At 38.4% G+C, this 13,714-nt stretch overlaps 1 protein-coding gene across 5 annotated transcripts in view; it reads right to left on the bottom strand.

Moving 5' to 3' along the window:
- Positions 1–661: 661 nt before the first annotated feature.
- The window catches only part of REST (RE1 silencing transcription factor), a 30,931-nt gene continuing 17,878 nt past the window's right edge, over positions 662–13,714 (bottom strand). For all 5 annotated transcript variants that reach the window (XM_043973049.1, XM_043973047.1, XM_043973050.1 and 2 more), the window contains exon 4: positions 662–3,424. In XM_043973049.1, coding sequence (XP_043828984.1) covers positions 1,539–3,424 — 1,886 coding nt within the window. In that variant the 3' untranslated portion in view covers positions 662–1,538. The remainder of the gene's footprint in view (positions 3,425–13,714) is intronic.

Raw genomic sequence — 13,714 nt, 5'->3', positions numbered from 1 at the left:
CTGAAGTCTTGGAGGATTCCAAGGCCGTGTAACCCGAATGAAAAAAGGAAGAAGCAATCCCCCCCCCTCCGCCTTTTCCAATCCCAGGTTTGCTACTTACTAACATGTTACATTTATTTATTTGGATTGGTGGCTCATATGGACATCAGCCATTTAGGAAGAACTGTTTGCGTGAAAGATTCAGTTTATATGATGAAGTCTGGGAAGTAGCTATACCAAAACAGACTTGGGGAGGGGGGAAATCTATTGATGTTTGCTCTGTGAGATTCTACTCACAAATTCATCATACATATATACAGTATACAGCCAAACTGCATAATGATCATGAAATCAAAACCAAGGAATGCCAATTTACTACAGCCACTTAAAAATAAATTAACATCAAGCACAGATTCTAATATGCATAAAATGTGAAACCAAAATATAATGGACTGAATCTGCATTTGCTTCATCTGCTCACCAACTACACATTAGCACATATGCACAAGTAATTCTTAATTTTAGCAAACTCAAATGACTCCCCATGAAAAAGACAATAAACTGCAGCAAAGGAAATGAACAGATAAACACCTGCTTTGTGGTAAGCAACAAACCTGAAAGTTTTAAAAAATCAACCAAAATAAACATGCATATATATATATATATATACACACACACACATATATATACACACATACACACATATATACACACACATACACACACATATATAAAGTGTTCCTGTACAGCAAAAAATGCTATTTCTAAAAGATTACAATGCATAGGTAAAAAAGGAAAAAAAAAATCAAAAAACACAATGTGCAACATTTTAAGCCATTAAAGCACCACCAAAAATAAAAAATAACACTCCCCTTTACTTCCCACAATTAAAACCATTGTTATAATATTTATGAAGATTGACTCATATAAATCAGAAGTTTTCATCAAAATTCCAAAAAAAAAGACCAATAAATGTGGACGTAATTTACTGTCCATTTTAGGGAAAAACAAAAAAAACCCCATTTTTAAAAAAATTATGACTGTTCATTTCTTTAACCACACCGTGGCTTTTTTGTTGTTGTTCAAAGTGCTAATTTTCTGAAAGAGACATCAGATTCCTCAAAGAAAACCATTGAGTAATTTGCTACCAATATGCTGATTTATACCTAACTAAACAAGAAACCAAAAATGTATTTTAGGTAAAACTATTAATGAGAAATGGGAAAAACACTGACTACTGCTAACTATATGATCAACAGAACATCTGTGTATAATCTTGGTTTTCTAAATCTCATTTAAAAATAATTTATGCAAAGGCTAATAGTCTTTCACTAGTGCTAGTTTAGTAGAAAAGAGAAATCCAATTCCTTGGATTCACTAGGGCATGCAAGAGATTAACAAACTATTGTTATACAAGAAAGGTGGTAAGAGAAAAAGTATCTACCTGAAATCATCAGACACTACTCCAAACTTAAAAGGGAACTGTCTACTAGAATAATTATTCGCAAAACATAATAGATCTTATAAAAGAATTACAGTCTTGTTCATAAGGAGTTCAGTTACTCTAATTCCTTAGTTGCTTCTTCAAGATAGTAGACATTGACTAAATGTCGATTGAGGTGTTTGCTATATTCTCCTTCCTTTCTAAAAGATCTATCACAGAAAATGCAAACAAAGTTTGCTGCTTCAACTGCTGCTGATCCTTCTTCCTGCGAAGCTTTTCTGCTGGTTTCTTCCTGCACAGATCGAGCACCATTCAACCCAGAGTCATCACTGCCCTCTGACATGTTGTCACTCAGGTCGCTTCCATCATGACTATGGATGCCCTCATCTTCATCAATCTCCTGAGACTCATTTGCAGCAGTAGGAGCTGAGGAGGGCACTGGCACCGTCGGGGAAGCTGGCTCACACTGCTCTGCTGGTGGTGGAGGAGCAGGCAACTCATGTTCTGGTAACAGTGGGGACTCTGGCAAGGGCGACTCTGGCAGTGAAGGGGGCTCTTCAGCTGTCAAGTCTTTATCAGCCAGATGCTCGGCTGGGGTTGGACTTGTTTCAGTTTCCATTTCACACACTATGTCAGTCTGATGCTCTTTATCGGGAAGATCCTCCTCTGGCTCACAAGATGATGGACGAAGTGATTCCTGGGTAGAACCAGATTGACTCTTATTTGGCTCTTCATTTATAGCTTTCTGAAGAGCAGTTTCTTTGTCTTCTTCCTTCTGTTCAAGGATCATTTCTTGGTCTTTCATTTCCACATTCTCTCCATTTTCAGCTGGTGGTGCAGGTGCAGGTGCAGGTACAGGTACAGGCACAGGTGCTAGTACAGGTGCAGGTGCTGCCACAGGCACTGCCTCTGGCACTGGTGGTGCCAATGCTGACTCTGGTGCTGACGCTGGTATTGACAGACAGTTCTGAGTGTCTGACCTTTCTTCAGTTATTGGGCTACTAACACGCACTAAGGCATCTTCCACAAGGACTTCCTCTTTCTGTGGTTCTTCCCTAGAGCTGTCAGATTTTTCCTTTGGATCCTCTTGAAGAGGAGGGGGAGAAGGAAGAGAAGCAGCTAGAGGAGAAGGAGGAGGAGGACATTTTTCAGGGGCCAGCTCATTTTGAGTCGACTTTACCTGAATGGACTTGGTGGGTTTTTTACCATGTTTACCTTTCAAAGCTTTCTTTTTTTTGTTTTTCTTCAGGCCAGGTTTCTGTCTTTTATGCTCTTCCACTCTGACTTCATCTTTTCCAGCTTCCTGGCTCTTTCGGGATCTGCTTTCTACTTTCTTTTTCTTTTTCACCACAGGTTCTGTCTCATTCATTGGGTTACTATTTAAAGCTGCTGCACTTTCCATCTTTCTTTTAAGTTTCTTGTTTTTACATGATTTTTCTGAACCTTTCCCTGCTTTGACATCCATCTCCTTTGACTCTGTTGCCAACTTACGATTTCGCGTGGTCACTTGGCCTAAGGAGACCACACTGCATGGCTTTTTCTCTTTTGAGGCATTTTCTTTTTCTTTTTTCTCAACTTTTACATTCCTATCATTCATCTTTTCCACCACATCTCCCTTTGTTTTTGTTTGTTCTTTTTCAGTTTTTTCACTGGTTACACTATCAGAACCGCAATTGTCTGCCTCACTCTTTTTGGATTTTTTTAGTTTCACTTTGGAAACATCCATGGCAATATCACAACAGTCAGAATGCCTGGACTTGATATGATACTGCAGATTACACTTCTTGGAAGCAGCATAATCACATACAGGGCAAAGGAACTGTCGTGGGTTCACATGGAGTTCTACATGCTTTTTGAAGTTACTACGATCAGCTGTTTTGTAGTCGCAATGCGGGCAGGTCAGTGGCTTTGGCCCATTGTGAACCTGCCTTGCATGTCGGGTTACTTCATGCTGATTAGAGGCCACATAACTGCACTGATCACATTTAAATGGTTTTTCACCTGTAAATAAGATAAGAAAAGTGGGAAGAAAATTAATTTTAAGTAAAATGAATTCCAAATTAATTTAAACAAATGTAGAGGGATGGATGGAAACAGTATACCCAAGTTTAAGCAAATATGCACAAAGTAAAAAACTGACCCATGCACCTTTTAGTTGCCATATTTATTAGTGGTTTCTCCTCCCCGCCCATATTTTGACCGTAAAAGGAAGAACTATTATCTGTTTCTGCTACCATTCTTAGCAACTTTAATTTGAGAATATCATCAACCTTAAAAATAAGCCCTCCTAAGAGTTGCATGGTAATGGATAGCAGGTGGCTTTTGCTGGTACCCCTAGCTTTGACTGCCTTATCCTCTGAAATTACCTTCCATCCATTCTATATCTATTATGTTCATGTTTGTCTCCCCCATTAGCATGTGAGTTTCTTGACGTCAGAAACTATTCCATTTCCCAGCCAATGGCAAATAACTGGTTGTTCCTTTAAGTTAATTCACTGTCTATACTCGCACAAATGCTATATCACATTCACCACAGTGAGAGTTCAAGAACCTATTCACTTCTCTCAGAATCATAAGATTGTTATATCAACAAGGGATCCGGGGCAGCTGGTGGCACAGAGGATAAAGCACTGGCCCTGGATTCAGGAAGACCTGAGTTCAAATCTGGCCTCAGACACTTACTAGCTCTATGACCCTGGACAAGTCACTTAAACCTCACTGCCCCACAAAAACAAACAAAAAAACAAGGGATCCTAGAAACTGATTTCAGTTCTTTCATTTTAAAGAAGGAGCAATTGGGGAACTCAGAGATTGAAGTCATTTATCTAAAATTCTCAACCATATTCCCACCCAACACTTAAAAAGTAGATGATGCAACTTCTTATTTTACTGAAATTAAGGCCATCCCACGGACAATTCCTCCAATTTCTCCTTGAGCACCTCACTTGACACTTACTAGCTGTGTGACCCTGGGCAAGTCACTTAATCCTCATTGCCCCCCCCCCAAAAAAGTTCTCAGCATCACCTGTTTTCATTTCCTCCCTTCTCCTTACAGGAGTTACTAAATTTTTTCTCCCTCTGTTTTCAAACCCATCCCCAGGACATTTTCCTGCTTTGTCCCCCACTACTCTAATTACCGTTTTCCTGTTTCTTCCTTCTCTTCTTTCCTCTCCTCTATCTACATTCTGCTTCAGTAATCTCATTTACATCAATGGCTTCAACCCATACAACAAAGAGGCCCTGGCATAAGCTCACTCCCAAATACTGGGCCTAATGCAAGCTGCATTCCAACAGTTTTTACCTTCAGTTTCTCCCCGTTTCAATTAATTCTTTAAACTGCCACCATTCTGATCTTCATCATCTATCAAATCACTCCTGTTCAGTCAGCAACAATGGCTCAGCAGGTCACACTTCTCTGCCTGGTGTTCAACAACCCTTTAAAAAGGTTGAACCATCCTATCTCTCTATCCTAATCTTACATGCCTAAATATCCTCTTCCTAATCAACCCTGCCAGAGGCCCAGGTGGTGCAGTAGGTAAGAGCGCCAGGACGGAGTCAGGAGGATCCATCTTCCTGAATTCAGAGGTGACCCGAGGAACTAACTTACTAGCTCTGTGACCCTGGCTAAGTCGCTTATCCTTGTCTGCCTCGGTTTCCTTATCTGTAAAATGAGCCGGAGAAGGAAATGGCAAACCACTCCAGCATCTTTGCCAAGAAAACCCCAAATGCAGTGATTATGACTAAAAAAACTAGACAACAACAAACCTATTAAATTTTTACCCATCCTTTAAATTCCAACTCAATACCACCTTTGTGGAACCTTTAACTATTTTATCCCACTACCCATAAGTATTATCTTAACTTTTTACTCTTTGAACCTTGCAAAACATTTTGCTTTGTATTTTATAACATTATAATGTGTAATAGTGTATATTTTAACTTTTATTCCCCTGCTAAACGATAATTCCCACAGGTAGGCAAAGTGGTAGAGAAGAGCACTGGTTCTGGAGTCAGAAGTCCAAAGTTCAAATTCTTCCTCTGATGCTCATTACCTCTGTGACTTCAGTTTCACATTTTGTAAGTAGGGTGTTTTTAACTAGTTGTAGATGATATCTCTGAAGTCCCATATAGCTCTATCAATGAACCTTTGGCAAGGATTATTATTAAAATTTTCTAATCTCATTCAACACAATATACAAGAGGTACATTTGTTCAATGTTTATTGAAATGAACCAAATACTACTTAAAAGGATTCCCTTCTGGCAGGTTCATCACAATTTCTAAGCAGAAGATGGGAGGCTACTTTGAAAGAAAGGAACTATTTCAGGGGAAAACACAAGTAAATATGGCACATAAAAGGATAAGCTAGGAAAAAAATACAATCACAAATACACTGAAAAACAGTACCAAAAAAAAATTTAAAAGGAGCAATAGAGTAACACACATTCTATCGGAGTACATACCCATCTAGATCACTCTATAGTAATATTACCAAATGGTATCCATACCCAACTGGTCCTTTGGAATGCATTGTAGAAAAATGGAAATTAACAATTGATCAAACAGAATATTCATACAGTCTCAAAAAAAAAAAATCAAAGTTTTCCAAAACTCTAAAAGTATTTAAAAACTGTAATAAAACTAAAAGGGAAGCTTCAAAAACCATTTAAGACATTAAACTTGTGTACAGTAAGACAAAATTCCATGAGTAATCATAAAATATTTAATTATAAAAACATTCAAATTAAAGGAAAAATTTAAGTCAAGCTAAAAAATTAATAAAGAACATGCAGACATAATAGTAAATACTTCTTTAACATATTCCCAAAACATGTTATATGGTTTAATGTTAAATACACAACCCCCCCCCCCAATCAAGGCATAAAAAGCAGTTCAAGATATTCATTTCCATAGCTAAGGAATGTGAACACATCCTATGTAATCAATTACGAGGATTAACATAATAGAAAATAATTTCAAATCTTTAAAGAGATGAATATAGAAATAATATGCAATATTAGTAACTAATAATGCCTTTCAAAAGCCAATGAACTCTGTTTAAGCATATTTTGTTCAAAACTAATAAAGGATGCTTATAGGGGCAGCTAGGTAGCACAGTGCATAAAGCATGGGCCCTGGATTCAGGAGGACCTGAGTTCAAATCCAGCCTCAGGCACTTGACACTAGTTATGTGGCCCTGGGTAAAGTCACTTAACCCTCATTGCCCCACAAAAACAAACAAATAGAACCTTTTCAAAATAACCAGACAGGACAGAGTAATAAAAAATTCAGTAAGGACAAGATAAGATCTAGGCCTGTCTAAAACCTACCTTTAGCACTGATCTACTCCCTTACAAATTAAAATAATGTATCACACTGCACAAAATTGCTTAGAAATTATTTATATTTAAATAAATGAAATTCAAACCTTAAAATGTCATAACTTTTGTCATTCCATCTAAATCTTTATAAGGATTTGTTTATTCACTACCATTCCTTTTCCTGTTTTCTCTTTTGTTCATAGAGATCTTTCAATATTTCTTTATTATCCTCATATTTATCCATACTAACAGCATTATTTATTCATCTATTTCCCCAATGATTGGGCAATAAGATTTCCAGATTTTTTGCAATTACAAATAATCCTATGAAAATCTTTGGGCAATTAGATGGCACAGTGGATACATATAAAGCACCAGGGCTGGAGTCAGGAAGACTCATCCATGATCCTGGGCAAGTCACTTAACCCTATTTGCTTCAGTTTCCTCATCTGTCTTTAAATTGAACTGGAGAAAGAAACGGCAAACCACTCCAATATCTCTGCTAATAAAACCTGAAATGGGGTCATGAACAAGTAAACATCTTTAAAAAGATAACTCTGGGGCAGCTAGGTGGTACAATGGATAGAGCACTGGCCCTGGAGTCAGGAGGACCTGAGTTCAAATCTGGCCTCAGACACTTAACACTAGTTGTGTGACCCTGGGCAAGTCACTTAACCAAAATTGCCCCCCCCCCCCATACCTCTTTTTTGTTGTTGTTTCTGCTAACACTTTCAGGAAACAATCCCAACAAAAGAATTATTGAATCCCAAAATATTTATCTTTGAAACTTCTACTATATATTTAAGCATATTCAAGTAAATCTCTACTAGCAGTGGTGGTACCTGTTTCTCTATATCCTCACAAAAAATGAGTTTTGCAACTTTTATTCTGCCAATCTGACAGATGTAATAACAATGTGATTATATCTTTTCCCCAAGGATTATTTTAAAATTTTGTTTTATATATATATATATATATTTGGGGGGGGCGCCCCGCAGGGCAGTGAGGGTTTAGTGACTTACCTAGGGTCACACAGCTAGTAAGTATAAAGTGTCTGAGGCCGGATTTGAACTCAGGTTCTCCTGAATCCAGGGCTAGTACTTTATCCACTGTGCTACCTAGCTGCCCCCATTGTTTATATTTTTGATGATTGTTCATCTTTTCACTCCCCCACCCATGAAGTCAATAGTTAATGTAAGAAAATTACTAACAAGAGAAAAAAGCAGAGTCCAGAAACCACAGACAAGTTTGACAGCAGGCAAAATTCAAAAATGAAGTAATCAAATTTGTAAACGTTTTTAAAAGGAAAAACTAATCATTAACTCAAAATGGTTTCACTCCAAACTAATCTCAATTCTATTTTCTTTAACAAGTTTACTAGGAGGGTAATGTCTACTAAAGTCCTACCTCTGATGACTCATCATTAAGTTTTCTTGAAGGCTATACTTATAGAAAAAGACACTATATCTGTTATGTAAGGACTAGCTGAGCTAGGCACAGAAAGACTGATTACTATATGTTGGTTACAAGCCAATGAATTTTTTTGTTTCAACAACTCACAAAATCACCTACTTCTTAGAGAAGTTCTAACACTAGTGAGTGACAGGAGTAATCATATGGAAGAAATAAATCATGGATCCTTGAAGTATTATAAAATGCTAAACTAGTAGAAATTATGAGATTGTTTTAGACAAAGTAGAAAAATGTGGGCAAGATTATATATAGTTACACAGATGCAGTACTGACTGGAATAATGTCAAAGTAGAGGAATTTCTAAATTTCTGTTCAGCAATTTTCTTATCAGATTCTAATAGACACAAAGGCAGTGTACAAAAACATTTGTTAAGTACCTACTATGTGTCAGGCACTATACAAAGCCTAAGCTTCTGTGGGATAAGACAAGACAATCAAGATTTTTTTTAAAAATCAAGATTACTTTTAGTCAGGATAAATATAAAATCCTACTCTTTGATTAAAGACTATAAATTGCAGAGCACAGGCCTGGGTCCAAGAAAAAATTAAAGTAACCACCAAGCATTAGTTAAGTCACATCTGGTTATGCTCAATTCTGAGACTATACTAAGGTAATACACAAGCTCAAACAGGAGTGGGAGATGCTTAGCAGGAAAGAGGGGAAAAGATGGGAATGCAAAAAAGGAGGATAGGTGAATATGAATAGGGACCATAGATAAGCATGGTCTTCAAAAACATAGAATCTAAGCCTTCAAATTAACCCTAATGGTGTGCTCCAGAGGATATAACTGGGACTCATAAATAGAAGTTATAGGTAGGCAGATTTTGCCCGAATATAAAATAAAGTCAACAATCAAATCTATTATAAATGGATTGTGACATTAAAAAATTAGAAGAGAAGCAAATCATATACCTTTCTCAGCTATGGGTAGGAGAGGAATTCTTAATTAAACAAGGGATAGAGGCAATTACAAAAGATAAGACAGGTAACTCATTACAAGAAACCAAAAAGCTTCTGCTAATAAAATTAATGCACCTAGAAGCAGCTAGGGTGGCACAGTGGATAAAGCACCGGCCCTGAATTCAGGAGTACCTGAGTTCAAATCCGGCCTCAGACACTTAACACTTACTAGCTGTGTGACCCTGGGCAAGTCACTTAACCCCAATTGCCTCACTTAAAAAAAAAAATAATAATAATGCACCTAGGATAAGGAAAGCAGTCAAACGGGAGTAAAAGAGTTCCGTATCCAAGATATGTAATCTACCAATCAATCAAGAAAGTCATATACAGTTATCCCCCTTCCACACCTCAATTTCCCCCATTGTGGTGGTGATATATCACTAGTTAGCATAAAAAGTCAAATGGAAATTTGAGGGGAGTTTTGTGGAAGGGATAACTGTATATGACTTTCTTGACACAACATGTGAAGGCCAGCAGATGACAAAGAAAAAGTTTAGGAACTCAGGAATGCGTAAAACATGTGTATAGTATTATATAATATCAACATAATTTATCTTTCAACACCAAAATAATACAGACTTCTGTTACAAAGAGAGCCAAAAATTTATACAGATTTTTCTAGATCAAGGGGGTGCCCTCCTTCCCCCACCCCCAATGTGGAAGGGATAACTGTATACCTCTGACTACTAGCCATCCTCACAGAGTAAGCGGTCAAAGGATAGGAACAAACAGTACTCAAAAAGAACTGCCAGGTATTTGCAACCACATAAAAGGATGCTCCCAATAACTAATAAGAAGAGAAATGCAAATACAAACAACCCTGAGTTTTCAACTCACATAGAGCAAACTGACAAAAATGATAAAAAGATGTCAATAGTCAACTTGGAGGGGTTATGGAAAGACAGGGTGCACTGTTGATGGAGGTTTGAACTAGTACAATCATTTTGGAAAGCAGTTTTGAATTATGCAAATAAAGTGACTAAATGTCCATACCCACTGACCCAAAGAGTTTATTACTGAGGCTATACCTCAAAGAAGTCATTGATAAGAAGAAAATTTTCATATACATCGAAATATTTATAGCAATACTTTTTGTGATAGCAAAGAACTAGAAATAGATGTTCACTGACTGAGGAATAGCTAAACAAACTGTGGTATATGAATATGATGAAATATGACTCTGCTGTAAGAAATGATAAGTATGAATACAGAGAAGCATGAAAAGATCTACATGAACCAATGCAGTATAAAATAAGCTGAGCCAAGAAAACAATATACACAATGACTGCAACAATAAAAATGCAAAGAGCAACCACACAAGTCAAAAGTGAGTATTACAAAATTATAAAAAAGAGAATCCTTGGTGCTTCAGAGTTCTGGGGCAGAGCCAAGACAGCGGAAGAAAAGCAGTGAGCTCTCAAACTCACAACAGGATCACTCCAAAATAACCTACAAATAATGGCATAGGACAATTCCTGGAGTAGCAAAATCCACAGAAGAATGTGCTGAGATCAGTTTCCAACCAAGGACGGCCTGGAAGGTCTGAAAGAGGGAGCTGCTGTGCCAAGATAGAAGTACAGCCCAACCCCCACAATTGTACTGATACACATCTCATGAGAGAAAAGAGACCCCCAGAGCCTCTGAATCACTGTCCAGTGAGAAGGCTGAGCCCTGGGCAGGGGGGAAATTACAGGGGTCTATGCTGGTGTTGAGGCAGAACTTGGGTTTTTCATCCCTGCTGAGAACCAGGAGGTAGGTCTGAGTAGCAGTGGCCCAGGTGGGAGAGGGGCACAAGCTCAGCAGAGCTGACAACCACAGCACACAAAGCTGGTTGATTAGCAAGTTGGCCTGGGGTTATCTACTGACCAGGGAGCAGGCCAGGCCAACTGAAGAACCTGATCCTCCTTCAATCATACCACCTGGCACTTCTTAAGCTTGGGACAGTGCAGTCTGGAAACAGTGCCCCACTTTAAGGAGCTAAAAGTCAAGTAAAAGAAAGGCAAGATGGGCAGACAGAGAAAGGTGAGGACCATAAAAAATTTCTTTTAGTGACAAGGAAGATTGAGGTGCACCCTCAAAGGAGGATGGCAACGTCAGGGCCCCTATATCTAAATCTTCCAAGAAAAATATGAATTGGTCTTAGGCCAGAGAGGTGTTCAAAAAGAACTTTGAAGATAAAGTTAGAGAGGTAAAGGGAGAAATGGAAAGAGAAATGAGGGTGATGCAGGAAAGACAAGAGAAAACAGTCAACAGCTTGAAAAGCCAAATGGAAAAGTAAATACAAAAGCTCTCTGATGAAAATAATTGCCTAAGAATTAGGATCAAACAAATGGAAGCCAGTAAATACAAAAGCTCTCTGATGAAAATAATTGCCTAAGAATTAGGATCGAACAAATGGAAACCAAGACACAATAAAACAAATCCAAATGAATAAAAAAGAAATAGAGAGCAATGTGAAATATCTTCTTGGAAAAAGTGCTGACCTGGAAAATAGATCCAGCAGAGATAATTTGAAAATTATTGGACTACCTGAAAACCATGATCAAAGAAAGAGCTTAGACATCATCTTTCAAGAAACTGTCAGGGAAAACTGCCCTGGTATTCTAGAAGAAGGTGAAATAGAAATTGAAAGAACCCACCAATCACCTCCTGAAAGGAAAACTCCCAGGAATATTATAGCCAAATTCTAGAGATCCCAGATCAAGGAGAAAATATCGCAAGCTGCCAAAAAGAAAGAATTCAAGTACTGTGGAGCCCCAGTCAGGATAGCACAAGATCTAGCAACTTCTACATTAAAGGACCAGCAGAGGGCATGGAATATGATATTACAGAGGGCAAAGGAATTGGGATTACATATCCAGAAAATCTGATCATAATCTTTCAGAGGAAAAAATGGGACTTCAATGAAAAAGAGGACTTTCAGGTATTCATGATGAAAGGACCTGAACTGAATGGAAAATCTGACTTTCAAATACAAGACCCTAGAGAACCATAAAAAGTTGGAGTTAGGTGACATGCCTGGGGTCGTGAAGTGGGTGGGTAAGGCCGGATTGGGGCTGGGGTCCTCCTGGGTCCAAGGTGGATACTTTGTCCAGTCACCTAGCTACCCCATGATGACATCTTTAGGGTAAAATTGAGGGGTGAGAGGAATGCACTGGGGGAGGGGCAAGGGGAGAGGTAGCATGGAGGTGAAATCCCCCGTGAAAGAAACAGGAAAGGGTTTATGGAGTGGGGGAAGAGATGGGGGAGGAGCAGGGCAGTAAATGAACTTTACACTCAGCAGAATCGGCTCAAAGACCTTAACCTCATCAGAATTGGCTCAAGGAGGGAATAGCATACACACTCAACTGGGTGGCGTAATCTATCTAACCCTGCAGGAAAATAGGAGGGGAAGGGTAAGAGGGAGGGGAAAAAGAAGGGAGGGCAGATTAAGGGAGGGGACAGTCAGAAGCAAATCCCTTTTGAAAAGGGAAAGGGTGAAAGAAGATAGATAATAAATATCATGGGGAAAATAGAATGGAGGGAAACAGTTAACAATAATTGTGAAAAAGAGAAAAAGGGGAAAATTGTACAAAAAATATTCAAAGCAACTCTTTGTGGTGGCTAAAAATTGGAAATCAAAGGAATGTCCATCCATGGGGGAATGACTGAAGAAGCTGTGGTATATGATTGTAATGGAGTGTTATTGTGCTGTGAGAAGTGACAGGCAGGATGATTTCAGAGAAATCTGGAGAGACTCATGGACTAATGTATAGTGAAGTGAGCAGAACTGGGAGGACACTGTGCACAGTGACAGCAGGATTGTTCTACAAGCGATTGTGAATGACTAGACTACTCTCAGCAATGCAAGGACACAAGACAATCCCAAAGGACTAATGACAAAGCATGCTATCCCACTCCCAAAGAACCGATATTGACTGAACACTCCCAGAGAAAGAACTGATACTGACTGAACACAAACTTAAAAAAAAAAAGTGCACTTGAGGATTCTACATATATAATCTATGTCAGATTGGCTGCTGTCTTGTGGAGGGGGAAGGAAAGGGAGGGAGGGAGAAAAATTTGGAACTCTAAATCTTATGAAAATGAATGCTGAAAACTACCTTTACATGTAACTGGAAAAAATAAAATAAATGGAAGATGAAAAAATTATAAAAAAGAAAAAACATGACTTGAAAAGAGATTATGAGATAACACTCCTAACCCACCCCTTCCTGGAGGTAGGAGGTTTTCCACAAAAACCATTTGTTATATGGAATGGCTCCCTGCTGAAGGGGATAGGAAGCAGTACTGGAGAAAACTATGATGATGTAAAAAACAAAAATATCAATAAAAATTATTTTAAAAAATCGATTGTGGGGGCAGCTAGCTGATGCAATGGATAGAGCACCAGCCCTGGAGTCAAGAGTACCTGAGTTCAAATCTGGCCTCAGACACTTAACACTTACTAGCTGTGTGACCCTGGGCAAGTCACTTAACCCCAATTGCCTCACTAAAAGTAAATAAATAAATAGATAGACAGACAGATAGATAAAG

This window comes from Dromiciops gliroides, chromosome 6 (genome assembly GCF_019393635.1).
Source record: "Dromiciops gliroides isolate mDroGli1 chromosome 6, mDroGli1.pri, whole genome shotgun sequence".
Lineage (NCBI taxonomy): Eukaryota > Metazoa > Chordata > Mammalia > Microbiotheria > Microbiotheriidae > Dromiciops > Dromiciops gliroides.
This window is presented reverse-complemented; position numbering and strand designations above follow the sequence as displayed.